This window comes from Siphateles boraxobius, unplaced genomic scaffold (genome assembly GCF_051911475.1).
Source record: "Siphateles boraxobius isolate OS27281-9 unplaced genomic scaffold, OSU_SipBor_1 77, whole genome shotgun sequence".
NCBI classification, from domain to species: Eukaryota; Metazoa; Chordata; class Actinopteri; order Cypriniformes; family Leuciscidae; genus Siphateles; species Siphateles boraxobius.
In genome coordinates, this window is record NW_027509205.1 from 20,231,632 (window position 1) to 20,247,127 (window position 15,496).

The following is a 15,496-nucleotide window of genomic DNA, read 5'->3' on the forward strand; positions in this document are numbered from 1 at the left end:
TTGTCATGTCATCCATGTATGCTCTGATTGGTGGTAGTAGTCGCATCCCAGAAGCCAAGCGCTCTCCTCCTACTACCCATTTTGATGCCCTTATGATTACTTCCATTGCCATGGTAAAAGCCAGTGGAGAAATTGTGCATCCTGCCATTATTCCAACCTCTAAGCATTGCCATGCGGTGCTGAATTCTGGAGTTGAGAAACTATATTGCAAATCTCCAAAATAGGCTTTCACCAAATTTGTTATCGACATCAGTACCCTGAAAAAATCAAATGCTGCCCAAAGAAGCTCACGTGGCACTGAACCATATGCATTAGCCAAATCCAGGAATGTCACATGGAGCTCCTTCTCCTTTTTAGCTGATTGAATTCACTGCCAGATAACATTGATGTGTTCTAAGCATCCTGATAAACCCTGGAATGCCCACTTTTTGACCTGAAGTGTCAATGAAGCCATTCTTTAATAGGTAGGTTGACAATCTCTGAGCAATAATGCTGAAGAAAATCTTACCTTCGACGTTTAATAGTGAAATAGGGCGAAACTGACTGATGCTTGTAGCATCTTTTTCTTTGGGTATAAAGACTCCACCTGCTCGACGCCATGCTCTAGGTACAACCTGCTTTTCCCAAGCCACTTTTATCAATTTCCACAGAATTCGTAGAACTCCTGAAGCACTCTTGTACACTCTGTACGGAACTCCATTAGGCCCTGGAGATGATGAAGCCCTTGCCTTTCTCACAGCCTGTTCTATCTCTTTCCACTTAGGTGCACAGACCTCCATTTGGTATTCTGGTGGATTGATAGGTGGGATATCTGACGGAATTGACATAGGCTCATGCCTTTTTGCATCTGTATGCGTTTGCTCCAGATATCTCTCTAGCTCAACCCTAGATGCTTTAAAAGTGCCATTCTTCCCACTGGTGAATAACTTCTTTATGAATTTGAATGGGTCTTTATAAAAATTAGCCCTCGCACACTCCTTCTTTTTGTAGCGTTTCCGTAGGCGCTCAGCTCTACGTAATGTTGCAAGCTTATCTTTTATGGCCCTTTGTAAGAGATTGAGTCCCTCCTTCTAACTTTGTTCTGCTCTTTTCCATTGCTTCCTCAGCTGTCTCCTTTCTCTAACTAACCCTTCAATTTTCTGCTGCCGTCTAGACATTCCAGGAGTAGTTTGTACCTTTTCCTTCCTTTTTTCCACACCAAACCTCTCACTTCCATATGCGTAAATGATGTCCCCAAATATATCCAGCTTCTTTTCAACTGTACCAGTTAATCTTTCCTATGCAAAGCATAGATCTGTGTTTACCGTGTCCCATGCAGTTTTCTCACAAGCTCTTGGCCATCTAACCCAGGCCTATGTCCGTTGAGGTTCTTTTCTCTCTTTCGACCGGGTTCACAAGTATCAATGTGTTCATCACTAACTGTGCAAACTAGTGATCGACCGATGTATCAGTTTACCAATATTTTTACCGATATTTAAGCATTTTCCCATAATCGGGTATCGGTTTTGTAATATCGGATTTGCCGATAAACGGCGCCATCTTGTGGCCGTTTTGAAAATTCCGCCATTGCAGCCCGCGTCTGAGGAGATCAGTCAACAACAACTCTGTGCACACGTAAAGTATATGTTCTACTTGCTTTGCTTTAATTATTCAACTTTATTTAACATAACAGGCATGCAGAAATGAGGTATGAGACATAAATGCCTGATATAGTTTATGCAGCTTGGTTCTAACAAATTGAGATGAACTCATGGAGTCACGTAGCATAATCCGTCATGTCCTGCCCCAATAAAGACGTAACTTTACATGAATTAAATAAAACAGACATGAATGAGTGCATGTTGAAAATAAAAGTGCTGAATTTAATTCTTTATCTGTTGTATTTGCTCACCATTAGTCTCGAAAAAAAGTTTGTTCATATTGCTGAGCACTCACTGGGTTGATGATCAGGAATGCTCAAGCACGGCCACTGAATGAATCTTTTGACAAGATTATCTTGTTTAAACAACCTAGATTATATTATCATTTACTACATAGCAATTATTTCGCTAATACACATCTAAATATACTGCTTTGTGGAAATTAATTATTTATTATCTGCACGCGCGATCGCGGTTGAGTAGCCTATATATAGTTCTGTGAAAATGCGCATAGATAAACAGCACTTTGTCAGAAAGCATTTCATGATCTAGACCTACAAAAATATTATTAATAATTAATAACATACTAGTTGGAAAATGCAATGATGTATATGCTGTTTTGTTTGTTACTTTCCTGACAATGTTATATTCCAGCTAATGTTATTCAGTGAATTAATATTACCCAGTGAATTATTCCTCACTCTTAGTTTAAACCTATTAAACGGCACATAAACCTTCTAAAACTGTTTAAAATGAATTACATTTCTGCAAAGGTGATATGACTCCCCTGTCAATTATTTTCTCCATATGAAAACATTAGACTTTTAACATTTATTTTGCCTATTGTTAACATTGTTGCTGCTGATGCTTATAAATTATATGTATAATTTAGATATAAATTATATAATGTAATAATATAAATGTTTTTATTGTTATTTGATTTATTTACCATTTCTGAAAACAAACAAAGCAGGCTAACAGAGCAGAATGCTGAAAGACTGTTTTCTACTCTACAACCTAGTTCTGCTTAACTGGGAGTATTAAGTTACACTACTAAAATAGCTACTAAAATTCATGTAATTTAGATTTTGTATGTTAGAATAATTTTTGTGCTTTATTTTTTACCTCATCAAAGCTTTTATTTTTAAACAAAGGCACTTTATTTTTTGGACTCAGACCCCTCTATTTATTTGTGTATAAATATAAAGTTTTATATTTTTATATTATATAGGAGGGATATTATATATTATATAGGAGGGAGTGATATATATATATATATATATATATGTATATATATATATATATATATATATATATATTATATAGGAGGGAGTGATTGTTATAAATAAAATGGTTTGTTCAGTTCATTTGTGTTGTAATAATTGTGTCAAAAACAGAAGTTTAACAGTAAATAAATATCGGTTCTGCATATCGGTTATCGGGCACATAAACATGCAAATAATCGGTATCGGTATCGGTTATAAAAAAATCAATATCGGTCGATCACTAGTGCAAACCCTCCTCTCCTCTGTGACAGGGGTACTGATATCCTGCGAACTGTGGTTTGCTTCCTGTCGCTGGATTTCATTCAACTGACTTGACTGACTTCGTAAGAAGTACTGATCAATGCAATTCTCCCTCAAGCATTTATTTTTCCCTTGATGAATCTTCAACCCCCTGACCTTTGTCGCCTTGCTCCAGCCACAGACACAAGCTTGGAGTTCAATGACTTTGCTGACTGCAGAACCTGAACTAGTCTTTTGTGAATTACTCTCCATACTCATATCCGTTTCCTTTCCTCTTTAATTTAATTTTATCACAATTTAATCACAAATTTCTGATTGGTGGAATTTTCTTAACAGCATTATGGGTAATGTAGTTTTTCACCAGGAATGTCACTGTTAAATTAAATACGTTGAAATAATGCAAACTGATGGCTTTAACAAGAGCATATATCATCGATTAACAATTTTGGAGCTCAGAGTTGGTCTGTCTTTATAAGTTTATACATTATTGTTAAAAATCAATTCCCCTATGGAGTTTTTACTTACTGACCTCAACTGTTGCACTCTATATCAAGTGTCAAAAACTATTTTACTCTTTAAGTATGTTGTACTGAAAGTAATGAAACGGCGTTATCATGCATGAAGAATCTAATCTTTGTATAAAAGACATTTGAAATATTGACTAATCGGGACTCATTTCTCCATGTTAGTGGTGATAGTTTCTTAAGCTTTGATTTAAACACTAAGCAATTTTCTTCTCAGGGTCAGCAACCTCCATCACCACCTATGAGACATGTCAGACATACGAGAGGCCGATCGCGTTTACGGCCCGGTCTCGCCGCCTCTGGATCAACTTCAAATCCAACGATGTAAACAGCGCTCGCGGGTTCCAGATTCCATACGTCACTTATGATGGTAAGATGGATTTTAAGGTGGATTTCTGTCCATTCTTGACATTCATTGTCACTAAAATGCACATGATTTTATCTTTCTTTAGAAGACTACGAGCAGCTGGTTGAAGACATTGTAAGAGATGGAAGACTTTATGCCTCTGAAAACCATCAAGAAATACTCAAGGTTAGTTTTGTGACTAGTGAAGCCTGATTTGGCAGTAACAGTAATGAACATGTGTTTATTCTTTATTCAAAACCCTTAAGTAGTGTTAAGGGTTGCTGCAAGTAGTGTTCATTTTGTTTACGGAATCTATGACGACCTTTTTTCCATGACTGAGACGATGAGGAGACGAGACCAACATCATTAAACGATAAATGACTATATCAACATGCAATATCACTTTACCAAAAACTCTTCGTTTTGGTCGAGAAAATATTACAGACTAAAGCCTCTATGAGCTTTCATGCTTGCAGTCGTCAGTTTTCAAGAGTCCAATCAGAGCTTTTCTCCTAAAAGGATACATTTTCTGTGTTGCTTCACGAGCCGCTTTCTGTGTTTGCTGCGATTAAATCTGAGATCAGACCTTCTCAATGATCAATTGTAATAAATCTATCCTCGAATCTCACTATATTAGAAAAACATCAATGAAATTTGGAATTATTTGAATTACTATTAGTAATTTCACTGTTTTCATTTTTGAGAGAAGTTTCTTGTTTCATGATGTTGTTTTCATAATGTAGAGAATTTATTAATTTATGTGACAAATAGCCTATAATAAATCAGAAAAACTAGATGAGGTCAAATAAATGCGTATGAGTTGACATTCTCTTGATTTGTGCTTATAGGTGAAAGTTCTTCAATTCTGATGAAATGTAAAAATACATTTCTCAATTGACAACAATTATTGTGGTTATTATTAAGCAAAATAATCATGTTTAACCAATTAAACTGATAAATTATCAATTTAACCATTATGCAAATGTGACTACGTTTTCATTGACTAAAACTAGACTAGATTGCTCAGACATTTAGTCGACTAAAACTTGACTAAACATAAACAGGAAAGGGGGACTAAATATGATAAAAACTAAAAAAAAAAGTGCATTTCACACCAGAAGACTAAATTCTCGTCCGAAATTTCCGCACGTAAAAAAATAAACACGACCTCACGTTGTGTCAATCACGTCTACACACTGCCTCCGAAACTTCCGTCCCTCAAAAAAAAATTCGGATTGGGTTAAATGTTTTGTGTTTTTCACAAGCATTTTGAGAGGTGTTTTGACAATTAAGAGCCACCGTACAAGCGAACGGCAAAATCCAGAACTGTTCAGAATCAATTGGTTCAGGTAAATTAGTGGTCTTCTTTTTAATATGTGGCTCCAGTATCGCTAGCAAAGCATCAAACTGAGCCAGTGACATCCTGAATTAAACTTTGAATCGCCTGGAATAATCCCGCAGCAAACTCTCCTTCCTCTCTACGCAATCTCAGGATTGTTGGTTAGACCCAATATTTCCTCATTCTTTTTCTCTTTTTAAGAAGAGAGAGGACAACAAAATCATCTTCACTGCTTGAAGACTCCATTTTGTATTGCTTTGGAATTTTTTGTGCAACGTTTTAATATACACGCATTGGACTCAGTGAGCAAGGTTTCTGTGCGTGACGAATTTTTAGGATGACGAATACGGAAAAACAAAATTTTCGTATGTTTTTCCGTATTCGTCATTCTGTGGCTCTAAATTGTCAAAACACTTCTCAAAATGCTTTCTACGAATGTGAAAAATGCAGGTAATCGAACACGATCCGAATTTATTTATGATTTTTGTTAAATTTGTATTGTTTTATGTATTGTAAAAAGCGCTATATAAATAAAGGTGACTAGACTTGAAGGCAAGAAGTTTCAGAATCAGTGTGTACGTGGTCGACACAACGTGAGGTCGTATTTATTTTTTAACGTGCTAACCTGCTTATTTCTAAACACTGACTGTACGTGATGAAAGCATTTCGATTTTTAAATGATGTCCATTTCATGCCAGTCTCATTCGATTTTTCTCCTTTCTGTTCCCATCAGGATAAAAAACTGATTAAAACTCTGTTCGACGTGCTGGCTCACCCAAACAATTACTACAAGTATTCCACCCGGGACTCCACGGAGATGCTCCCGCGTTCATTCATACGTCTCATCCACAGCAAAGTCTCCGCTTTCCTGCGCCCGTACAAATAATCCAAGAGCTCCGTCCACATCCACACACCTCCAGTCACCTGGCCTCGAGTCAACGGGATCCTACACACATTTAAAGGAAATACACACGCACACACATATTCAACAGCACACACACAACCACACTATGCAGATTTCAGATGTTTCACTTCACTTTACCTTTTTCTTTTCTTTTTCTTGTCCGTCACCTCCGAGGGGAAAAAAGCTTCTGTGTAGTCTACATGTAACGCAGTCGTATCAAGACAATGAACGTGTTTCCTTTCTCTATGTTACCATTCTGTGCTGTGTCGATGATGGTTTTGTTCGGTTGTATGAACGTTTGCCCGCTCCGTCCTGAGGCGTCCCGTAGAGGAAGACGATGGTTTGGGTGGTCCCAGTGTGAGTTTAAACACACGCCTGGTTTTCATAGACATGATTTGAGTTAAAGAGCGTGTTGTACAGACAAAAGAAAGTTGCCGCATGTCAAAGAAAAGAAAATCTACTTGTTGAACTGGAGCTAGCCCTGGTCGTGCTTTAAAAAAAAATAGGCTTTCCCCAAGTTCCAGCCGTCGTAAACTCTTCTAGTTCTCAGAATAAATGTACAATCTTTTGTATATCTGTACTTTTAGTGTGCTCTTGGTAAGATCTAATTCATATCAAGCATTTCACAATGTTAAAACATTATATTTGAGCTCCTAGAGCATACATGTAATCTCTAAAGGTCATGCTGTTAAAACGTCTACGGTTACGTATGTAACCCTCGTTCCCTGAGTAGGGAACGGAGACGTTACGTCGGATGACGACGAATGGGGTTTCGCTTAGAAAGCCTATCAACTTCGAGTATTACAAAACGAGCCAATGGCAAAGAAATGCCATGGGTCTGCGGAATTTGCATGGCGTAACTCCGCCCCACCTCGTGGGTATAAAAGGAGGAAGCCGGCAGCAAGCAGATATGTTTCTTCGCTGAGGAGCCAAGACTGAGCTCAGGCGATCCCCGCGGTACAGCGGAAAGTGGCAGGCAGACGTAACGTCTCCGTTCCCTACTCAGGGAACGAGGGTTACATACGTAACCGTAGACGTTCCCTTTCGTTGTCACTCCGAGTTACGTCGGATGACGACGAATGGGGTTACCAGTCTAATCACGCCACCTTCTCAGCTGTCTTCCAGTGCCCTGCGTAAATCGAGATCCCTGTCAGCCTGGACAAAGGACTCCATATAACACAGGAATACCAAGGTACACTGGGAAGCATATCCCAAGCTTAGGGGAAGTATGCAATTAATGCCAGCCCGGAGGGGGGGGACTTGAGAATACACATATGACCCGAAGGAAGCATATGGAAAACACTGGGGTGTCCAGCCGCAGGTGGAATATTTCAACCCCAGGGGTGGCAAGGTGGCTTGCCAAGGGAAAGACACACGCTCAGAGAGGCTTACAGTGGAAATACACATGTGGGGGTCGCTCAGAGGAGGGACCATGCACACGGGAGGCACCTAGCCGACGCACAGGCAATAGACACTGGCGCCGACGTCAGGAGTGCTGGAGGAGCTCAGGGCTTTCGGAGAAGCTCACCTGAGGAAAGTATCGCACGTATCCAGTCCGTGGAGTGGAATGGCGAGCAAGCGAAGACACCTGAGCGGGTCCGGTACTAGCTGGTTGAAGCGAGTACACGAGAGGACACAGGCTCCACTCGGAGATTATAGAATCTGGCGAATGTGTTAGGTGTCGCCCAGCCTGCAGCTCTGCAGATGTCTGTTAGCGAGGCGCCATGCGCTAGAGCCCAAGAGGACGCCACACTCCGGGTGGAGTGGGCAGTCACACCAAGGGGGCACGGTCGACCTTGCTGCTGGTAAGCCAAAGCAATGGTGTCCACTATCCAGTGAGACAACCTTTGCTTGGAGAGAGCCTTTCCCTTCAGCTTCCCACCATAACAGACAAAGAGCTGGTCTGAGGTCCTGAAACACTGCGTTCTGTCTACATAGGCGCGGAGAGCGCGTACTGGACAGAGCAGTGCCAAGGCTGGGTCTGCCTCCTCCGAGGGCAGCGCTTGCAGGTTCACCACCTGGTCCCGAAAGGGAGTGGTAGGAACCTTGGGCACATATCCAGGCCGGGGTCTCAGGATCACGTGAGAGGAAGCCGGCCCAAATTCCAGGCACGCTTCGTCAACGGAGAATGCGTGCAGGTCCCCAACCCTCTTGATGGAGGCCAGTGCAACCAGGAGCGCTGTCTTCATAGACAGGAACTTAAGCTCGACTGATTGCAGGGGCTCAAAGGGAGTACTCTTCAGGGCAGTTAGAACCACTGAGAGGTCCCAAGAGGGAACGAGAGGAGGACGAGGAGGATTCAGTCTCCTCGCTCCTCTCAGGAACCTGATGATCAGGTCGTGCTTCCCCACCGACTTACCTTCGATGAGGTCATGATGTGCGGCAATGGCGGCAACATAGACCTTCAGGGTGGAGGGAGACAGCCTTCGCTCCAGCCCCTGTTGAAGGAAGGAAAGCAAAACACTGTCGAGCATCTCCGGGGGTCTTCTCGGTGAGAAGAGCACCAGTTGACGAAGAGGTTCCACTTCAACGCATAGACGTGTCTCGTGGACGGCGCTCTAGCGGAAGTGATGGTAGCCACCACCGCTGGTGGTAGGGTACTCAAACCTGCCTCGTCCCATCCAGGAGCCACACGTGGAGGTTCCAAAGATCGGGACGAGGGTGCCATAGGGTGCCCCGTCCCTGAGAAAGAAGGTTCTTCCTCAGAGGGATCGGCCAGGGAGGTGCTGTCGCGAGGTGTACTAGTTCGGGGAACCAGGTCCGGTTGGGCCAGTAAGGGGCAACCAGAATGACCTGCTCCTCGTCCTCCCTGACCTTGCGCAAAGTGTGCGCAAGAAGGCTCACTGGGGGAAACGCATACTTGCGGCCCTGCGGCCAGCTGTGCGCCAGAGCATCCGTGCCGAGCGTGCCCTCGGTCAGGGAATAGAACTGGGCGCAATGGGTCGAGTCGTGAGAGGCAAACAGATCTATCTGCGCGTCCCCGAACTGGTCCCAAATCAGCTGAACCGACTGGGGATGGAGTCGCCATTCTCCAGGGAGGGGCTGAAGCCGTGAGAGCTCGTCGGCTGCACAGTTCAGCGCTCCGGGAATGAAGATGGCTCGAAGCGACCTCAGATGCTTCTGACTCCATAGGAGGAGGTGGCGAGCGAGTTGTGACATACGGCGGGAGCGTAGACCACCTTGATGGTTGATGTACGCCACAGTGGCGGTATTGTCTGAACGGACTAGTACGTGTTGACCCCTGAGCAACGCCCGGAAGCGGTGCAGGGCAAGGCGTACTGCCAACAACTCGAGGCAATTGACATGCCACAGCCGCTGGGGTCCTGTCCAGGAGCCCGCAGCAGCATGTCCATTGCACATGGCGCCCCAGCCCGTGGTGGAGGCATCTGTTGAGACAACAACATGCCGGGAAGCTCGTGCCAGGGGGACACCGGCCCTGAGAAAACCGAGGTTCGCCCACGGGGTGAAGAACTGACGGCAGGTCGGAGTAACTGGTACTCGGAACGTGCCGTGTTGCCATGCCCACCTCGGGACTCGGTCGCGAAGCCAAAGCTGAAGCGGTCTCATATGAAGCAATCCGAGCGGCGTGACCGCGGCTGCAGATGCCATATGCCCCAGGAGCCTCTGAAAAAGTTTCAGTGGAACCGCACTCTTGCCCTCGAATTGTCTTAGGCAAGTCAGCAGTGACTGCGCGCGCTCGCTCGTAAGCTGCGCGGACATGGCGACCGAGTCGATGTCCATACCGAGAAAAGAGATCCTCTGCACGGGGCAAAGTTTGCTCTTCTCCCAGTTGACCCGAAGGCCCAGACGGGCTAGGTGCCGAAGCACTAGGTCCCTGTGTTCGCAAACCTGATCTCGAGAGTGAGCTAGGATCAGCCAGTCGTCGATATAACTCAGGATGCGAACCCCTTGTTCTCGAAGGGGAACAAGGGCCGCCTCGACGACCTTCGTGAAGATTCGAGGAGACAGGCCTAGCCCGAAGGGACAACCGCGTACTGGTATGCCTGCCCCTCGAAAGCAAACCGGAGGAACGGTCTGTGTCGAGGAAGAATGGAGACATGAAAGTAGGCGTCCTTCAGGTCGATCGCTGCAAACCAATCCTGGGGCCGTATGCATTCGAAAACGCGTTTGGCGGTGAGCATCTTGAACGGCATCCGATGAAGGGAGCGGTTCAGCACGCGCAAGTCCAGGATTGGCCGTAACCCACCGGTTTTCTTGGGGACAATGAAGTAGGGGCTGTAGAAGCCGGACCTCATCTCGGCTGGAGGGACAGTCTCGATTGCACCCTTCGCCAGCAGGGTGGCAATCTCTGCTCTCATGATAGGGGCATTGCCACCGACCAAAGTGGAGTGGACTCCCCTGAAGCAGGGAGGAGACCGTGCGAACTGAATCGCATAGCCGAGCCTGACGGTACGCACGATCCAGTGGGACAGACGGGGAAGCTCTAGCCAGGCTCCCAGGAACTGAACAAACGGGATCATGCGAGCCACAGGCGTCCCCCCGGAGGGGCAGCGAAGCGGAGTAACTGGCCCAGATGTGGACGGCATAGCGGCCCGGAGAGGGGGCACAGTTAGCAACCGCGCCCTGGCAGAGGGGGCCAGGGGAGGACCAGGCTGGTCGTCCCGCGGGGGCCTGCTCTGCCAGGGGTCTGGCGACAGAGGGGGACAGCGGCGAAGCGGTCCGTGGACGGCACGCCATGTCAACCACCTCTGGGACAGAGGGGGACGAGGAGAGCACGGCTTGTGGGCGGCGCTCTGTGACGTCCGAGAACTCTGTGCTCAGAGACGGGAGAATCAGCTCTTTGCAGAATAAGGATTCTTCCCCGGCCCTCCCCGGGGAAAGGAGTGGTCCTGCTACCAACTCCTGGAAAGAACTGAGTCCCATCTCTGAGGAGCCCAACTCAAGAGCGCCGCTTAACCCGGCGTGTAGCGGGGTGCGGGGCTGGAGAGGACTGTGGCGTCCGACCGCGGCCTCCAGAGCCGACCCGGGTGAACGGGCGGGGTGGGAGCCGCGGGGGGGCGCCCTCGGCAGTGGGCAGACCGAGGGATCTGAGCGGACGGCGGGGCCGTCGGGACAGAATCAACCTCAGTCTGCTCCATCGCCGAGGTGCCCGTCTCACGAGCGCCGCTTAACCCGGCGTGTAGCGGGGGGCGGGGCTGGAGAGGGCTGTGGCGTCCGCCCGTGGCCCCCAGAGCCGGCCCGTGAACGGGCGGGGTGGGAGCCGCGGGAGGGCGCCTTCGGCGGTGGGCAGACGAGGGATCTGAGCGGACGGCGGGGCCGTCGGGGCAGAATCAACCTCACTCTGCTCATGGGCGGCTGAGAGCTGTTGGGCAAGCCCTCAACCGCACCGCCGAAGAGGCCGACCTGGGATATGGGAATGTCGGACAGACGGGTCCGCGCGACATCCAGCACATCAGACAGGTTCAGCCACAGACTGGTGAGCATCACCTGACCCAGGGAGCGTACGGCCACTTTCGTCGCTCAGAGAGCAAGGTCAGTGGCGGTGCGCAGCTCAGTGAAGAGCCCTGGGTCAGTCCCGCCCTCGTGCAGGTCCATGAGCATCTGGGTCAGGTGGACCAGCAGAATGACCATGGCATGCAGTGAGGCGGCTGCCAGTCCCGTGGCGCTATAGGATCTCGCCACAAGCGTAGACGAAAAACTACATGCCACGGGCGGGTGCTTAGGATTGCGCCGAGAAGAAGCACTCTGAGGACACATAGCATCGCAACAGAGCGTTCAGCCGGGGGAACCCCAGTGTACCCATGGGCAGCGGCCCCATCGAGGGGAGGAAAGGCGGATGAGATCAGCGAGCGGTCCCGAGAAGACAAGGGGGTCTTCTTGGACTTCGAGATCTCATCATGCACGTCCGGGAAGAGAGGTATTGGGGTTTGCCGTGGACGAGGGTCGGCGGCCTTACCCAAAACCCATCGTCCCAGGAAAGCATGGTCGTCATCTCCGGATCAGACTCAGGCACAGCCGTATGCACACCGGAAGGTGGCAGCTGTGACGAGCCCTCACTTCCAGAAGACTCAAACCCACCTAGTGATGCTGCAACAGACATGGCATCTTCCTCTGTAGCTTCAACTGAAACACGCGGGCCACCAGAGGGTAGACTCGCGGGAATCAGCAGTTCACTAGCGGGCACCGTCATTGAAGAGGGGGGCTGGGGTCACGGACACATAGTCGGCGCCTAGATCCAGACCGTAACCCTCAGGTCACCCTGGCCACCAGCCGAAGATCGGGGGGTGGATGAGGGGACTCTCACTCTTGCGAGTTCACCGAGTCTCGACCTATATATGACGCGATGATCACGTTCCCAGCGAGAACATGAGTCACCCACGAGCGCTGTTCAAGCATGATCAAAGCCCAAACACACTAGACAGCGCTCGTGCCCATCAGAGTCCGATACCAGTCCGCTGCAACCAGAAATGCACGGGCGAGCCGTCTTTAAAAAGACGTGCCACGTGTAAGCTCTTTTAGTGAGAGAAAACTCAAGTGTTGAAGCACCCGGGGAGAAACGCACCGACTGGCAGACCACTGCAACAGATCAGCAGGAAGCACGCTCTCGCCGTAGATCGCCGTCACACCAACACTCGAGGTACTCGTTTGTAAAGCTGACAATTCAGAGATGGCTTGTGGAGAGAAGAATACACTTGGCTCCGAAGCGAAAACATATCTGCTTGCTGCCGGCTTCCTCCTTTTATACCCACGAGGTGGGGCGGAGTTACGCCATGCAAATTCCGCAGACCCATGGCATTTCTTTGCCATTGGCTCGTTTTGTAATACTCGAAGTTGATAGGCTTTCTAAGCGAAACCCCATTCGTCGTCATCCGACGTAACTCGGAGTGACAACGAAAGGGAACAGTAATGTTTCGTTATGGTCTGCCAGTTCAGATTGTATTATTGTCAACTGCATATTCGTCTATTTCCTAATATTCAAGTTAATTTAACAAATTGTGCGTTATTGGAAAGGCTCGGGTGATGAGAAGGTCGGTTGGGATTTTAAGAACAGTGGACTGTTAACACTCAGTTCTGTGAGTTTTTTGCAGGACATGCAATTGCTGCTTCTTCAGAAACGTCACTTTAAGCCTTCGGTTTTGCCTATTGCAATTCAAGAAATGTCCCACAGAGAAGAGCAGTCGAGGGGCCGAACTCTTTCACAGGTTGGAAGAAATTATTTCATAGTGCAGACATGAATCACTGATAAACGTAAAGCACAGGGTTGACGTGGATGTACTTTTCAGTCACGACACATTTCAGGCACGAGCAAGAGGAAATTACAGTGTTTTGAGTTTGTTTTGCACATTATAGAAGGACCCAAAGAGAAGCAGCATTCAGGTTACAAGTGTTGGGTTTCACCGGACCGCGGATAGATTTGCTTGCAAGTGCCTGAAGTGCAAAAGTGTCAGGATAAGCCTGTGGATGTCGACATTTATGAGTGTTTCCTGTATTAATTATGAATTAGTATTCATCATGAATGTGTTCATAGGTAGAGCCCTTCACATAAAGTGTGACTATGCGAAAAGAACCAAACTTCGAGAAGGTCAAACCATACCCAGTTTTTATATGTAAACAGAAAAGGACTGGTCAAAATGGTAGTTTACTGTCGTCTCTTTTTTTTTTTGTATATTGTAAATATGAAATAAACGTAGACTAATTGGAGTCTGAGAGATAAGTCCAAACACAAGTTGTTCTCCCAAACTTGTATTTAGAAACTTTCCGCTGTACTATCCTCCCTTTCAAATGCGGACACAAAAGAGGGTATGTTCAGACATCGAGCATCAAGGCCAGAAACGCTCTACGCAAGTACGCAAACGCTCGTCCAATGTACATAAACACGCATTCCCGCGATGGTAACAAGCCTCGGGACTCAAGGAGACGATAGTTACATTCATTTGTTTGTTCTAAACCAGGAAGCTAGCTATACATGTCAACTTTAACTTGCTAAACAAGATCTCAGTAGCTGAAACTTACCATAAAAGAAGGTAGATCTGATGCGACACATACAGTACTTGGACATTTACATACTTGCGTAGAATATTTTGGGACTATTTCTGTGCTGGGAAAAATAAAAAAGACAATGTTGTGGTGTTGACTGAAAAGCTGGCTCCACATGTGGTCAAACGTGTCTATTTGTAACCCTTGACCCAACCTTTTTTAAAGTTAATCTGTATTCAAACACACAAGAATGTCCCAGGCCATTTTTTTCAAGTGCAGAAAAGTCTAACCCTCAAGACTAGATCCTAAATTCCAGAATTGAAACGAACTGAGTGTGTGTGGGTTATTTGATGAAGCATTTATTGACATTTTAGGTATTATGTACATTTTATCATCTATTGCAATGGTCACTAATATAATTGTTTAAATGTATAAATATGATAGAATAGAAAAGAAACAACAACTTGGGTTAACCCAAGAAGAAGTGAACTGTCAATATTGCCCCACTTGCAGAAACCAGTTCATACTACTAAACATGTTGCAGCACTGCAGGTTGGATGTCTCCGTGAAATAAAAAGGATGGGTCATTATGTGAAATAGTCATGATTGCCTAGATGAAAAGTTTGTGGCAAAGTAGTCAATGTTTTGTTGTATGTTCACTAAAAGAAATGCAGAGTATTTGCTACTCTTAACTAGTCGGTGTCATTGGCGGTCTGTGACTGCTGCTTTATTGTTTTTATAATTTCCCCCTGTCTTTGCTCTACCAAACCCATTTCAAACATCGATAAATGATCAATCCATGTTGCTGTTTAATCTTTTTGTCTTTGTTTTTTTCTATTGTCTTTCCCCCATTTTTCTTTTTCAAAATGTCTTTTTTTTAGAGAAAAAGAAATGACTTTGCCACAATGATTCATGGAATGGGAAATGGTATTTGCACTTGAAATTTGTTTTTGCTCATGTAAAAATGTCTGGATTTTGTATTGTCTTTTTAAATGAAAGAAATTTGTGTTCTTAAAGTTGTCTATTTCGATTTCTTAATTCACAGGTGCAGAAAAAAAAACACCAAAGTTAGATGAAAAGTAAACTATATTAAGTCAACTATAGCTAAACTTGTGCCTTCATTATTTCAGAATAATTTTATTATTTTGGAGTTAAACTTAATACACAGGATATTTATTTATCAGTGTAATAATATTATTCGGAGCAAACATTTATAAATATAAATTAAATATAATAAATTATTGACAGTGATGTTGGCTAACGATTGATGGTAAATATA

At 45.6% G+C, this 15,496-nt stretch overlaps 1 protein-coding gene across 7 annotated transcripts in view; it reads left to right on the forward strand.

The window, feature by feature from the left end:
* scube3 (signal peptide, CUB domain, EGF-like 3) overlaps nucleotides 1–6,735 on the forward strand; it is a 167,101-nt gene extending 160,366 nt beyond the window's left edge. For all 7 annotated transcript variants that reach the window (XM_077218590.1, XM_077218589.1, XM_077218591.1 and 4 more), the window contains 3 exons: nucleotides 3,908–4,060; nucleotides 4,143–4,222; nucleotides 6,109–6,735. In XM_077218590.1, coding sequence (XP_077074705.1) covers nucleotides 3,908–4,060; nucleotides 4,143–4,222; nucleotides 6,109–6,261 — 386 coding nt within the window. In that variant the 3' untranslated portion in view covers nucleotides 6,262–6,735. The remainder of the gene's footprint in view (nucleotides 1–3,907; nucleotides 4,061–4,142; nucleotides 4,223–6,108) is intronic.
* The last annotated feature ends 8,761 nt before the right edge of the window (nucleotides 6,736–15,496 follow it).